At 38.9% G+C, this 14,771-nt stretch overlaps 1 protein-coding gene across 1 annotated transcript; it reads right to left on the minus strand.

Moving 5' to 3' along the window:
* Positions 1-5,148: 5,148 nt before the first annotated feature.
* Positions 5,149-6,075, minus strand: LOC120569425 (olfactory receptor 51E1-like). Its single transcript, XM_039817295.1, has one exon. The coding sequence runs from the start codon at positions 6,073-6,075 to the stop codon at positions 5,149-5,151; it is 927 nt and encodes a 308-aa protein (XP_039673229.1).
* Between the last annotated feature and the right edge of the window lie 8,696 nt (positions 6,076-14,771).

A 14,771-nucleotide genomic window follows, 5' to 3' on the forward strand; every position in this document is an offset into this window, starting at 1 on the left:
TGTATTGAGTACTCATAACCGTTGCACAGTCAGTGTTTTGTGTCATAATAATGCTTGATGTGATTTTTGCGATCCTTGGAGGGTATTTAATGTGAGGATTTGTTTATGTAACACTAATGCACAGTAAGCAATCAGCTTCAACAATGTACTAATGTCTTAGCCATTGCTTGGCAGGATTTTCTTTTTTTAAATCCGAGAAGATGTCAACACTCCAGCAACACTGAATGAAGAAGCTTTTTTGTGGGACCAGCCAGCGCCTTGGTCATGCCCTTTAAAAGCAAGAGCATGTGCTCCGAACTGTTATTCGGTGCCCTGAGAGGCAAAGACGATTAAAATTATTTTGAGAAATTGATAAATAAACAACATAAAACACATTAGTTTTTCCTCTAGGTTTTTGTAGCTGCCAGCGTAAAGCTTTAACATTAGGATTGAAAATTAGTGGATTAGCAGAATTACTTTCTGACTACTTTAGAGACTTTTGCCGAGGATATATGTGAGACTTACCAGGTATTTCAAATATGCCTCCTCTACAGAGGACCAGGTTTCAGCAGGTTTAAGCCTCTCCAAATTCCTCCTTTTTGGACAAGTGATACCTGTTTGCTGCTTCAGGAGACACCTGGGCCAAACAACCCCACACAGGGCACAGAAAAATATGACAGACTCACAAAACCTGAGCCAACATCTATGAGTTCAGGGCTCCAGAGTTGGATCAAGTTGTTTACATTTTAATAGATTAATTAATTGTTAATGAATGTCAAATTTCAGTTGAAGAGAATAACGAAATCCATGGAGGTTTAAGCAGTCTGATAAAATCTTCCCACAAACTTAAAAAAAATTCAGTGTCAGAATAAACATTATCGGGTTATACGAGAGATTCATTAACATTTTGTTTCAGACAATCTTAATGGATACTAAATTGAACGTAACATGTACAGTACAGGCCAAAAGTTTGGACACACCTTCTTATTCAATGTGATTCTCACTGAAGGCATCAAAACTATGAATGAACACATATGGAATTATGTACTTAACAAAAAAGTGTGAAATAACTGAAAACATGTCTTATATTTTAGATTCTTCAAAGTAGCCACCCTTTGCTTTTTTGGTAGCGCAGCAAACCCTTGGTGTTCTCTCAATGAGCTTCATGAGGTAGTCACCTGAAATAGTTTTCACTCCACAGGTGTGCTTTGTCAGGGTTCATTAGTGGAATTTTTTCCCTTATTAATAAAAAAGCAAAGGGGGGCTACTTTGAAGAATCTAAAATATGAGACATGTTTTCAGTTATTTCACACTTTTTTGTTAAGTACATAATTCCATATGTGTTCATTCATAGGTTTGATGCCTTCAGTGAGAATCTACAATGTAAATAGTCATGAAAATAAAAAAGGAACACATTGAATGAGAAGGTGTGTCCAAACTTTTGGCCTGTACTGTATAACTTTCAGATGGGCATGTGGAAGTGCACAAATACATATATATGACTTTAGTGATCATGTTTACAGCATATATTCTAATAATTTGCAGTAATTCCACTATTGTGGGCATTATAGTGATTAACAAAGCCCTCCATGAGCCTATGTACATTTTCATTGCAGCTTTGTTAATCAACTCTGTTCTTTTCAGCACTGCTATCTATCCAAAGCTTTTGATTGACTTTTTATCAGAAAAAAACAGATCATATCTTATTCAGCCTGTCTCTTTCAGGGGTTTATATATTACACTCTAGGCTCTTCAGAATTCTTCCTGTTATCAGTCATGGCCTATGACAGATATGTGTCTATATGTAAACCTCTGCAATATCCAACTATCAAGAGAAGAACAACTGTTAATATGTTTCTGATTTTAGCTTGGATTCTGCCTGCTTGTCAGGTTTCAGTGGCAATATTACTGCGTGGTATCAGAATACTGTATAACTTTGTTTGGAAAGGAATAATTTGCAACAGCACAGTTCAGAAACTTCACTGTGTGAGTTCACCAGTGCTGAATATGTATGGCCTGATTGATTTTGTAAGCATTTTACCTTGCTCTTTCAATTCAATTCAATTGTATTTATAGTATCAACTCATAACAAGAGTTACCTCAAGACACTTTACAGATAGAGTCGGTCTAGACCACACTCTATTATTTACAAAGACCAAATAATTCCAGTAATTCCCCCAAGAGCAAGCATTTAGTGCGACAGTGACGAGGAAAAACTACCTTTTAGGGATAAACCTTGGACAGACCCAGGCTCTTGGTAGGCAGTGTCTGACGGTGCCGGTTGGGGGTGTGATGAACAGTGGCGATAATAGTAACAATAAAGATAATGGAACTATGACTAGAACAACCTGATCTCACAGAATTCCGTGAAATGAACACGGCCCCTTAACTCAAATTCTGTGGCAGTTTCACGGAATCGCAAAAAATGCTGTGATGGGCCCACGGAAGAATTCCGTGAAATGAATACAGCCCCTTAAATGAAGGAAAAGTTACATTTCCATGACACACAAGACAAAAACAGGACGATTGGGTTTGGGAAAAGAAGAAAGCAACGGTTGGGTTTTAGAAATGTGACACGCGGGACACGATCCCCGGTATCCTGGGTGAAAGTTCTGTGTTGTTTGACCCGTCTACCACCCCAACCAAACTCCCTATGTGGATTTTTGGGCTTTCATACTACTCGCTACCGTAGTCGCAGGGCACTGCAGGGCGTACCAGGGCACTACAGGGCATAGCAGGAGGTAGCAGGGCACTGCAGGGTGTAGCGCGACAGCTGCAGCCATGATTTAGGTGCCACCCTAATCCAAGGAAAACTGCTGTGCAAAAAAATATAAGGACTCCGGGGAATAAGCTCCAAGCGCTAAGTTAGTAACAAGCATTTGTGGGACATGGATGCACACAGATGGAAAGAGAGAGAAGAGAGAGAAGAGAGAAACTCAGTGTGTCAAGGATGTCCCCTGGCAGTCTAAAACTATAACAGTATAACTAAGAGAGACAAGTTAAGGAGAGGAGCCTGGTCGGGCTAGAACTCTCACCTGCCGGATCGGGCTGCCTCCCTCTATTTTTATGTTTCAGTCAATGGACCAGAATAAAATCAGTTTTACTACTGAGAGTCCATTCAGCTTGACGGATAATGCACATTACAAATCAACAATTCCAGATAGACTTTATAATGTGTATCTCAGATCATGTTTTCACTTCTTCTTATATGACATTACAGGTTCACCTTTAACCTATTAGGACTCACAGTGACACACGTATCATACACTCTTTAAATGTTCTGGAAAGTTCCTCATTCAGCTTTATTCTTGATTTTGACTCATGAAGCCCCTAAGTGACACAGATGGAATATCCTGGTACCGGTCGTGTAACAGTTTGTCAATTTGTGTTTCCAGGACATGTCCAAGATGGCTGTGTGCATGGTCAACAGATATAACAGAACTAGCTAATTTTTAAAAGCATTTTACAAATGCAGTATGGTCAGACCCCGCACGTAGCTGCCCGTTCTATTCGCCTCGCAAAAATAAACTGGACAAAGTTACACTTCTACCATGAGTTCTACAAAAATAAAATTGAGAACTGTGATGTGTTGGAAAATACTTTTTTTTCTCAATGTGTATGTGCCATTCTGCCATACTTATTTTTGTAAAGAAAAAAAGAAATCCGTGGCTATTCATATCACATTAGGGGGCTGTAGCTGGGGACGTCCAGGCCTTAACGATGCCTCTGCACCGGTTATTCAAACCTTTAAATTATACTTATATCTCAGGCTCTTGTCTGCCCGGTTCTTCACACAGTGGATTCAGTTGTTCATGGTTACACATAGCTATAAATCTTTCTTTTAAAGTTGGACAAATATATTTAAAAACTGAATACATTTATTTTAATTTGAAATTGTTTATTAAGGTGATTTTATTCATTGTGCAGAACACTGATAAATGAGTAGTAAATGTATTCTGATACTCTTTGAAAAAGACTCATTTGATCACTCTGTGAACTATATATACATACGTCCGTTCAAAAGTTTGGGATTTGTTGCTAGACAATCTTGATTGGGTCCAGTCAGATGTCTGAGAGAACTCTTGTATATTTCCGAATGCTCCTTGATGCTTATAGGTTGTAGAAAGTCCTCTTTACAAAAATGTGTGAGCAACATTTGATTAAGAAGAGAATAAATCAGCAGTCATCAAAGAAACATGAAGCTTAGCATCAAAATATGTGCAGATTTAATAAAGGAACAGCTTCCTGTTTCATTCTCAAGGCCGCTAAAATGCAGCCTATACCAAGCTGGATTTAGCTAAGCTCTTCTTGAAACTTCAAAACAGTACTGCTGGAATATCAGTTGGACATACTATGGAGTAACAAATTACAGTTCAGATCTCTTAAATCTAACCCCTGAGTAGACTGCAGAGGGCCCAAAGAAAAATGCAACAACTCAATCTTTAGAGCTTCAATAATGATCGAGGGCAATGACGTTTTTCTGGACTGTAAAACTAATTCAACATCCAAGTTCCAACAGGATTCTCCTTTCATGCAACAAATACAATGTAACAGCTGACTAGAAACCTTTCAACAGTGGTGTATGTGTACAGTATTTATTGACATTGTGCTGGAGGCCTTTACTTTAATGTCATGACATTTACTTCTGACATGTTACGGAAATGTGACAGTTCCAAAGTAGTTTGCTGCTGTGACTTTCTGCGTAAAAGCGAGTCGGCCGTTTATTCAGACATGAGACCAACATGTAAATTTGACTTCAGATTTATATAACAAAGTGCATATCTGAAGGAGTATTTGTTGTCCCTCAGAATGACGGGCTTAGTGTTGGCCAGGGGGGTTGAAAAGTGATCTTCAAAGCACAATAACACACTTCCTCAATGCAAAAAGTAAAACATGAATGGCATACCTAGAATTAGGATTCTGTTTTGATCAAATTTATTTAATAAAAACAGATTTCTTTTAATGAAATTTGATTATAAAGAATAAAAATATTGTGTTGGACTTTTGAATTACTGCAGAAAATAATCAGTCATTACATTGTTGAAGCTGATGACATTTTATTGTATAGTAGTCATAAACACTTAATTTCTTTTGGATTTAACACCTACATAATATCTACATTATCATCACCAAAGAAATAAGTGTACATTAGTTATCTTTGTTGATACATTAGTTCTGTTCTCTTTGACATAACAACCTCTTGATGTGTTTATAAATTTCTTTCATTTTTAGTCCGTATATGATTGGATTAAAGAGAGGATGATACAAAATCACTTGTAAAGTCATTATTAAACGTATAGTTTTTGGAAATTCCGATTCCAGTTTAACTATAATGACATCATAGGTAAAAAAACAGGAAAAGCTGATTAGAACCAACAGATGAGGTAAACAGGTCTGTGCAGCTTTCATTCTGACTTCTCTATGACTTTGGTACGTTATTAGAAATATCTTTGTGTATGTAAAAAGTATGAAAAGCACAGGCAGAAGTGACACATTGAACAAAACAATCACACCGTACACAGAGAGTTCTGTTGAGCTCACACAGTGAAGTTTGTAAACTGAGTTGTTGCAAAAGATTCCTTTCAAAGTAAAATTACAGAGTTTAGTATTAACACCAAGAGCTACTGGAACTGCAATCTGACAAGCAGGCACAAACCAAGCAAAACCCAGAAAGATACGGACAGTTGCTTTCTTCATGATAGTGTGATATTGCAGAGGTTTACATATAGACACATATCTGTCATAAGACATGGCTGCCAACAGTAAGAACTCTGAACCATTTAAAGAGTAATATAGGAAACACTGAAAGAGACAGGCTGAAAATGATATGACCTGTTTTTCAGATAAAAAGTCAATTAAAAGCTTTGGGTAGATATTAGTGCTGAAAAGAACAGAGTTCAGTAACAAAGCAGCAATGAAAATGTACATAGGCTCATGAAGGTTTTGGTGAACCCAGATAAGGTACACAATAGTAGAATTACTGCAGATTATTAGAATATATACTGTGAACATAATCAAAAAATAAAGATATCTGTACTTGTCCACTTCAACATGCCCACCAAGAGTAATATATGTTATATTTAATTCACTATCCATTTAATATAATTTAAAAAGAAATCAATGTTAGTGTATGAACCAGGCATACATGAATTAAAAAAAAGATTTCATACAACCTGTTAAGAATTGTTTAATTTACAGTTACCTGCACCAGGGTCTTTTAACCTTCAATAATCAGAAAGTGAACTGTTTGGCTCAGTGGACTGTTTTTATCAGATTTCTTTGCCCTCCAAAGATCTCATTAAAACTCTTCACCAAGATAATGAACATGTTAACGTCATCAAAGTCTGGAGGCCTGTAGACAGGAGCACTAACTTGGGCACAGTAGGAAAATAATCCATGCTTCTAGGGACCCAAAGCTGGTCATATGATTTCAGCGAACCCCAAATGGAGGCCAGAACTTATACAGGCATATTTTTTGGGTAACACTTTACTTGAAGGTATCTACATCAGAGTGACATGACAATGTCATGAACACATGACACTGTCGTGACTCAGTCATGACACATGAACCCTAACCCTAACCATATCTTGTCATGACAAAAACCAAATGACACTTACTAAAAGAAGCATTATGTCAAACGTTTATGACTTGTTTATGTTTTTGATACGTTCATGACAGTGTCATGTCACTCTTATGAAGATACCTTCAAGTAAAGTGTAACCATTTTTTGTTCTTCTGTTTGTCCCAGCTAAATGGGCTGACACACCAGCAGATGGCAAATAACTAGTAGCTGGATAGTTAGCTTGCTCACCAACCATGGTGCAGAGGGAGAGAGGTCTACAATGTCTAAATAAAGTTTCACAGTAAAGGTAGGGTTGTGTATCGTTTGGGTATTTTTTTCCTCGATTCTAGTGCCTTAACGCACTTTGAAGTCCCGTTGGTGTTGTTTCTCTGGCAACTCCCACTCTGGCAGTGTCCATAGTGTCTCAAAGTGCAGCTCTCCTCTATGACTTCAACTTCAACTGCAGACTGTTGTATGTCCCGGTGTTCCTTTCCAGGAAAATACAGCCACACATTAGACCATTTAGCTGTCAGCATTTTAACCGTGTTTAAGCCAGTTACTAGCTAGCAGTAGCTAGCAGCATGTGCAGTGATGCTTCTGTTGCCTTCAATGTCTGTTTCGGAGCACCAGAGAGCAGTACAGGCTGTGATGTCATTCGGTCATTTTCTAAGCATCTAAATGTGGAGGTGCTTGCTGCGTATTCATGCCTGCACAGATTCTCTGATATACATGCATAACTGGTTGTGGTGTTTTGGCTTCACGGCTATCTAGCTGCCCACTGTCCCCTTCTCGTTGTATTTCATCTGTTATTTCTGGTCATAGCTGACCTTGGCAATTCATTCATGTCTTCCTGATCATAATATTCATCAGATCATTGCCAGCAATATTTAATATGTACTCTGCTAATTACTACATATTCCTGTATTCTACATAGCACATATCCATATTGGTAGGTGGCATCATATCCATTTTATTCTGGTAACTGCTGCCATATTCATTGTCATCTGCTAATTGTTACGCATGTATTGATTTGTTACAATTGCTCATATTCATTGCATTCTGATAAGTTGTTCATGTCAATAGCATTTTAATATGCTTTCATATTCATCCTAATTCACTACTTGCTCTTTATTCTTTGTGTTGTGACAATTGCTTCATAGTCATAGTTTTTGGCGAATTACAACATTTTCATTGATTCTGCCATTTGCACATATCCATCATATTCTGCTAAATAATGTCATATTCATCACAATTCTGTAAATGGTGCTATTTATATTGTGATCTGATAAATTAGAGGTGCTTGCTCTGTAACCATGGTTCGCACTGATTGCCCTTTTGCCCTTTCAAATCTCTAATAAAATACTTACAAATTAGACCTATATTACTGCCCCCTAGTGGCTAGTCCATGCATTTGTTACTTCCAGGCTGTACTATTGTAATTCCTTACTATCAGGTTGCTCAAATAAGTCCCTTAAGACTCTCCAGCTGATCCAGAATGCTGCAGCGCGTATTCTGACAAGAACTAAGAGATCATATTTCTCCTGTACTAGCTTCTCTGCATTGGCTTCCTGTAAAATCCAGGATTGAATGTAAAATCCTTCTCCTGACCTACAAAGCTCTAAATGGTCAAGCACCATCATATCTAGAAGAGCTCTTAGTACCTTATTGTCCTGCTAGAGCACTGTGCTCCCAGAATGCAGAGTTACTTGTGGTTCCTAGAGTCTCTAAAAGTAGAATGGGAGCCAGAGCCTTTAGTTATCAGGCTCCTCTCCTGTGGAACCAGCTCCCAGTCTGGGTTCATGAGGCAGACACCGTCACCACATTTAAGAGTAAACTTAAAACTCTCTACTTTGATAAAGCTAATAGTTAGGGAGTGAGGAGTTGCAGCGTACGCCTAGACCGGTGGGGGAGGGTGTATAGCTTCAGACATGGCACCCCTTCACTTCTCTGCTTCTCTTCATAGTCGTCAGATTTATCTACCAACTGGCTCAGGTTTGCCTTGCACCAGCTCTTAATTATGCTGTTATAGTTGCAAACTGCGGGGGGACTTCCTTTGCCACACTGAGCTCTCTCCTCTCTCTTTCTATCTGTGTGCATCCATGTCCCAGAAATGCTTGTTACTAACTTAGCTCTGGGGAGCTTATTCCCCGGAGTCCTAATGTTTTTTTGCCCAGCAGTTTTCCTTGGATTAGGGTGGCACCTAAATCATGGTGGCAGCTGTCACTGTGGTCCTGCTCGCGCCCTGCTATGCCCTGCTACACCCTGCTACACTCTGCAGTGCCCTGCTAAGCCATGAACTACCACAACTACTATTTCTAGTCATAGTTCCATTATCTTTATTGTGACTATTAATGCCACTGTTCATAACACCCCCAACCGGCACCGTCAGACACCGCCTACTAAGAGCCTGGGTCTGTCTGAGGTCTCTCCCTAAAAGGAAGTTTTCCTCACCATCCAAGGTTTCTCCCTAAAAGGTAGTTTTTCCTTGCCACTGTCGCACTAAATGTTTGCTCTTGGGGGAATTACTGGAATTGTTGGGTCTTTGTAAATTATAGAGTGTGGTCTAGACCTATTCTATTACCTAATTTATTTAATTTAATCTAGACATGTTAAGAAAATGTTACAGGGGACGCCTGGGTAGCTCACCTGGTAGAGCACGCGCCCATGTATGGGGATTTGCTCCTCGACCCAGTGGCCGTGGGTTTGACTCCGACCTGCGGCCCTTTGCTGCTCGTCATTCCCCCTCTCTCTATCCTTTCATGTCTTCAGCTGTTTTACAAAACTAACAAGGGCCTAAAATACCCAAAAAATAATCTAAAAAAAGAAAATGTTACACGTCCGACGTAGTTTGCTGTCATGACTTTTTCATAAAAACAACTCAGGAGTTTATTCAGACATGAGATCAACATGTGAATTTGACTTCACAGTTATATAACAAAGTGCATATCTTCATATAGTTGAGTGGTAGTTGGTCAGTCCGTGGGGAGTTGGGTTGGGAACAGGAGTGTTGCTGGTTCCAGTGCCTATATGGACCAAAGTGCAGAGTGTGGACTGGTAGCTTGTCATATTTAAATATAACACTCTGTAGCATTTGCATTCATTTATTTTTAAACTTTGTTTTTTAGTGAAAATACAGTATTTATGAGTCAGTGGAATGACATTTCGTTCATATGTGCAATCTGTAGGTACAGTTGAATGGAAATAAAAGCTATCTATCTAACTAACTATCTTTCACCTCCTGGGCACTGCCAATGTGCTCTTGAGCAAGGCACCGAATCCCCAACTCCTCAGGACGCCTGTCCAGCAGTCGCAACCGCCCCCCCTGACTCTGACATCTCTCCATTTGTGCATGTAGGACCTGAGCCTGTGTGTATTTCAGGCCTGTGTATTGTAGTGTGTTCTACCAACAGTGGAAACAAATTTGTAATTAATTGTAATAAAGTATACATTATTAAATTATTATTATATCTGAAATTTGTTGTAATTAACACTGATGCCTTCAGATGGATGGTTTTACTGTTGGCCAGGGGGGTTGAAAAGTGATCTTCAAGGAACAATAACACTTCCTCAATGCACAAAGACAAAGTAAAACTAAAATGAATTGCATGCAATTATAATTTTTGCCAACATTTATTGAAAACAAACAGATTGTTAAAGCTGACAACACCTTGTGTAGTAGTCATAAACACTTTTTATTTCTTTTGGATTAAACCCTTTCCAAGAATCATAGAAACCACATCGCTACATTACTGTTACAGAAGAAATTACTGTGCATTACTTATCTTTGTTGATACATTAGTTCAGTTTTCTTTGACAGAACATCCTCTTTATAGGTTTATAAATTTCTTTCATTTTTAGTCCGTATATGATTGGATTAAAGAGAGGATGATACAAAATCACTTGTAAAGTCATGATTAAACGTATGGTTTTTGGAAACTCTGATTCCAGTTTAACTATAACAACATCATAGGTAATGAAACATGAAAAGCTGATAGAACCAACGGTGAGGTAAAACAGGTCTGTGCAGCTCATTCATTGTGAATTCTCTATGACTTTGGTTACTGTGATATTTTGTTTAATAATAGTATGAAAAAAAAAACACACAGTGAAGTTTGTAAATTGAGTTGTTGCAAAAGATTCCTTTCAAAGTAAAGTTACAGAGTTTAGTATTTGCACTAAGTGATACTGGAACTGCAACCTGACAAGCAAGCCGCAACCAGCTAAACCCAGAAGATACGGACAGTTGTTTTCTTCATGATAGTGTGATATTGCAGAGGTTTACATATAGACACATATCTGTCATAAGACATGGCGGCCAACAGTAAGAACTCTGAGCCATTTAAAGAGTAATATAGGAAACACTGAAAGAGACAGGCTGAATAAGATATGACCTGTTTTTCAGATAAAAAGTCAATCAAAAGCTTTGGGTAGATATTAGTGCTGAAAAGAACAGAGTTCAGTAACAAAGCAGCAATGAAAATGTACATAGGCTCATGAAGGTTTTGGTGAACCCAGATAAGGTACACAATAGTAGAATTACTGCAGATTATTAGAAAATATACTGTGAACATCATCAAAACATAAAGATATCTGTATTTGTCCACTTCAACATGCCCACCAAGAGTTATATATGTTATATTTAATTCACTATCCATTTAATATCATTTAAAAATGTATCTATGTTAGTGTATAAATGTACATGCAGATTATGTAACATGCATACATGAATAAAAAAAAAAAATGTTATACGACCTATTAAGGATTGTTTAATATACAGTTACCTGCACTTAGTGTGTGTTGACCTTCAGAATTCAGAAAGTGAACTGTCCAGCTCAGTTAACTGTTTTTATCAGTGTTCTTTTTCGATCCATGGATCTCATTAAAACTTTTCACCAAGATCAATGAACATGTAAACAACGTCATCAAACTCTGGAGGCCTGTAAGCCAGAGTACTAACTGGGGCACAATAGGTACTCCATGCTTCTAGGGACCCAAAGCTGGTGATATGATTTTGGCTTCACGGCTATCTAGTTGCCCACTATCCCATTCTTATTTTATTTTATCCGGTATTTCTGGTCATAGGTGACCTTGCCTAGTCATTCATGTCATGCAGATCATAATTTTCAATATATCATTACCAGCAATATTTAATATGTTGTCTACTCTATGGTTAGGGTTAGGGTTCATCCCTCTCTCTCTGTGTCTCTCTCTCTCTCGACTTGACTGCAGTTCGTTGTCGTAACCAACCTGAGTGAGCAAATGCTCACATTCGATGGCGTCTGGCACTTTGGAGAGGTGTACTCTTCACGGATGAACCCCATCCCTAACACCAGATACTGACAGGTTTTCACCTGTGAGGTGGATGAATTAGCTCGGCAAATGAGAAGTGCTCACTAACACAGATTTAGACAGATTTGTGAACAATATTTGAGAGAAATAAGCCTTTTGTGTACATAGAAAAAGTCTTAGATCTTTGAGATCAGCTCATGAAAAATGGGGGCAAAAACAAAAGTGTTGCGTTTATAATTTTGTTCAGTATATGTCTGGCTTTGTGCCAATTTCTCATATAATTGCATTCTGATAAGTGGTTCCTATCAATCGTATTCTCATACGCTGCAATATTCATCCCCATCCACTAATTGCTATTTATTCTTTACATTGGGACAATTGCTTCGTATTCGTTGCATTTGGTTTATTACAACATATTCATTGATTCTGCCTTTTGCTCATATCTATAATATTCTGCTGAATACTGTCATAGTCCATAAGTGGTGCCATTTTCATTTTGTTTTGGTAAATTAGAGGTCCTTGCTTTATTTCCATGGCTCAAACTGATTCCCCTCTATCCCTTTTAAATCTATGTTAAATTAAAGCTGCAAGCAGTGTTGGACGGGCCTTTGCACCTCTGCACGCGTCAGGCAGTGTTGAGTAACGGAATACATGTAACGGCGTTACGTATTTAGAATACAAATTATGAGTAACTGTATTCCGTTACAGTTACAATTTAAATCGTTGGTATTTAGAATACAGTTACATTGTTGAAATCAATGGATTACATGACAATACTTCTCTGTTCACGAGTTTATTCACTCTGACTAAATTAAGGCAACTCTATGCATTTTCCAGAAGCCCCGATATGAAATTGAAAAAATAGCTATTTCGTGATCAGTCACAATGGAGTCGGAACCGACGACAGAGCCAGGGCAGCAATAAGTTTCTATCTTGGAAATTCAAACAGCATTTCACATTAAAGAACGAACAGGAGAATGAAATATAACTGTGCAGTGCAACCTCTGCTTGCCAGCAACCAACCTGCTTTCAGCGTCCAAATTACTCCACCTCCAACCTGAAGAAGCATCTTAAAGTAAGTTATTTTTATATAGCCAAGAGTAGTCGTCTGCTGTAGTTTTACTGGTCACCTTGCTATTTTAACGCGCGTTGCGAGCTTTACATTCTCCTACGTGCTGATTTACTAGCTCCAGAGCCGTTTAAAGACTGACTAGCCCCGTTTGACATGCTAGCTAACGTTAGCTAAAATTAGCTCGTGGTAGCAAGACTGCGGTTAGATTTTTGTAGTATGCAGTTCGGGACTACCAATATAGGCCTGTTTAGTAAGCTGGATGTGATAGCTGCATTCCTACACTTATAAAACGCAATTCAATGTGGAAGTAATCCTGAAGTAATCCAAGTATTCAGAATACGTTACTCAGATTGAGTAACGTAACGGAATACGTTACAAATTACATTTGTGGGCATGTATTCTGTATTCTGTAACGAAATACGTTTTGAAAGTATCCTTCCCAACACTGGCGTCAGGGTTACCTGACATAGCATAAGGGGCAGAGCAAACCATCACAATGAGAAAGGAACCATCTGCTGAGTTCAGTGGTTCTTCACACAAGCGTTTACGTTAAGTGGATCATGAGTTATGAAAGACGGCGTGGCTATGTTTTAGCCGTATTTGTTCATCTTTTTTGCCATGCATTTTCCATGTCTAATTTTCTATTTGCTATTCATTTAGATCTGCTATCGTCCTGTATGGTAAGGAATAACGTGTGGGTATGCTTCCATGAGTAGCTACTTATTTCTCTTTTATCACCACTTCTTTTTGGGGGATGTTGGGGATTTCCTCCTCTGTGTCCCCCATTTTGGGACAATGTGTCTGACTCCAATAAAATACCTATATATCCCTGCGCATTCGTTAAATTGGTATTACATTGATACTAAGCAAGAGCCAAATAAGACGATAAGATAAAGTCGAATACATTTGTTTAATCAGTCAAGCATCGGAGTTACAATACGCAGATCTGTGGGATCACAAAGCACACAGAGACTAAGTTTCCCTAGCAACAAACAAAAAGCCAGAGCCGGTCCACGTATCTCTAGAATGTCAGACCTTGTGAGCCCCGACCTATTCTTCCCCTCATCTCTTATACTTTATTTCTTGGCCCCCCTCTTCTTCTCCAGCACAGGGAATGTTATCTTCACACAAGACATGCCAGGGAGCGGGCCACTGTGTAATGTTCACCTGACGTGCTGACGTGTACGCTAAGCGTATTGTCACTTCCGGTGTTCCCGTGTTCGGTTGCAAAAACTTACTCAACTCTGCTTCATTGTTTAAATTAGGGGCTATTTGCCTGGATTGCATTTGAATTACAGTTGTTCTCATACAAGCACTTTATACTTCGCTTCCTTACAGCGCCTACAGCCACCGCTTGCATCTTACAGTTGTTAAAACGCTGTTAGCTACTTTAGCTTAGCCATTTAGCAATGGCTAATTCCTCTCCCTCTCCTGCTCTCTCTTGCTCTGTGTGTCAAATGTTTAGCTACTCCTCTGCCTCCTTTAGTGATAACGATACATGTAATAAATGTAGTATATTCGCTGCTCTGGAGTCAAGGCTTAGTGAGTTTGAGGCACGGCTACGCATCATGGAATCAGAATCATAGGCTTCCGTAGCTAGCCAGCGCCACGTAGCTGAAGCAGGCCAACATACTGTAGCTTCTGTAGCTTCTGCTAGCTGTCCCCTGGTAGGCCCTAAGCAGCCGGGCGAGTGGGTGACTGTCCGAGGGAAGCGTAGTGTTAGATCTAAACCAGGGAGTGCACATGATGACGGTCGCTCTAAACCGGATCATCTTCGCCTCTCTAACAGTTTCTCCCTACTCAGTGATACACCCGCTGAGAAGCCAATTCTGGTTATTGGGAGCTCTATACTGCAACATGTGAAGCCG

The sequence above is a fragment of the Perca fluviatilis genome, chromosome 12 (genome assembly GCF_010015445.1).
Source record: "Perca fluviatilis chromosome 12, GENO_Pfluv_1.0, whole genome shotgun sequence".
NCBI lineage: Eukaryota > Metazoa > Chordata > Actinopteri > Perciformes > Percidae > Perca > Perca fluviatilis.

Excerpts from the sequence above, each read along its gene's own strand:
- LOC120569425 (XM_039817295.1), bottom strand. The coding sequence starts at position 6,075 with ATGGATAGTGAATTAAATATAACATATATTACTCTTGGTGGGCATGTT.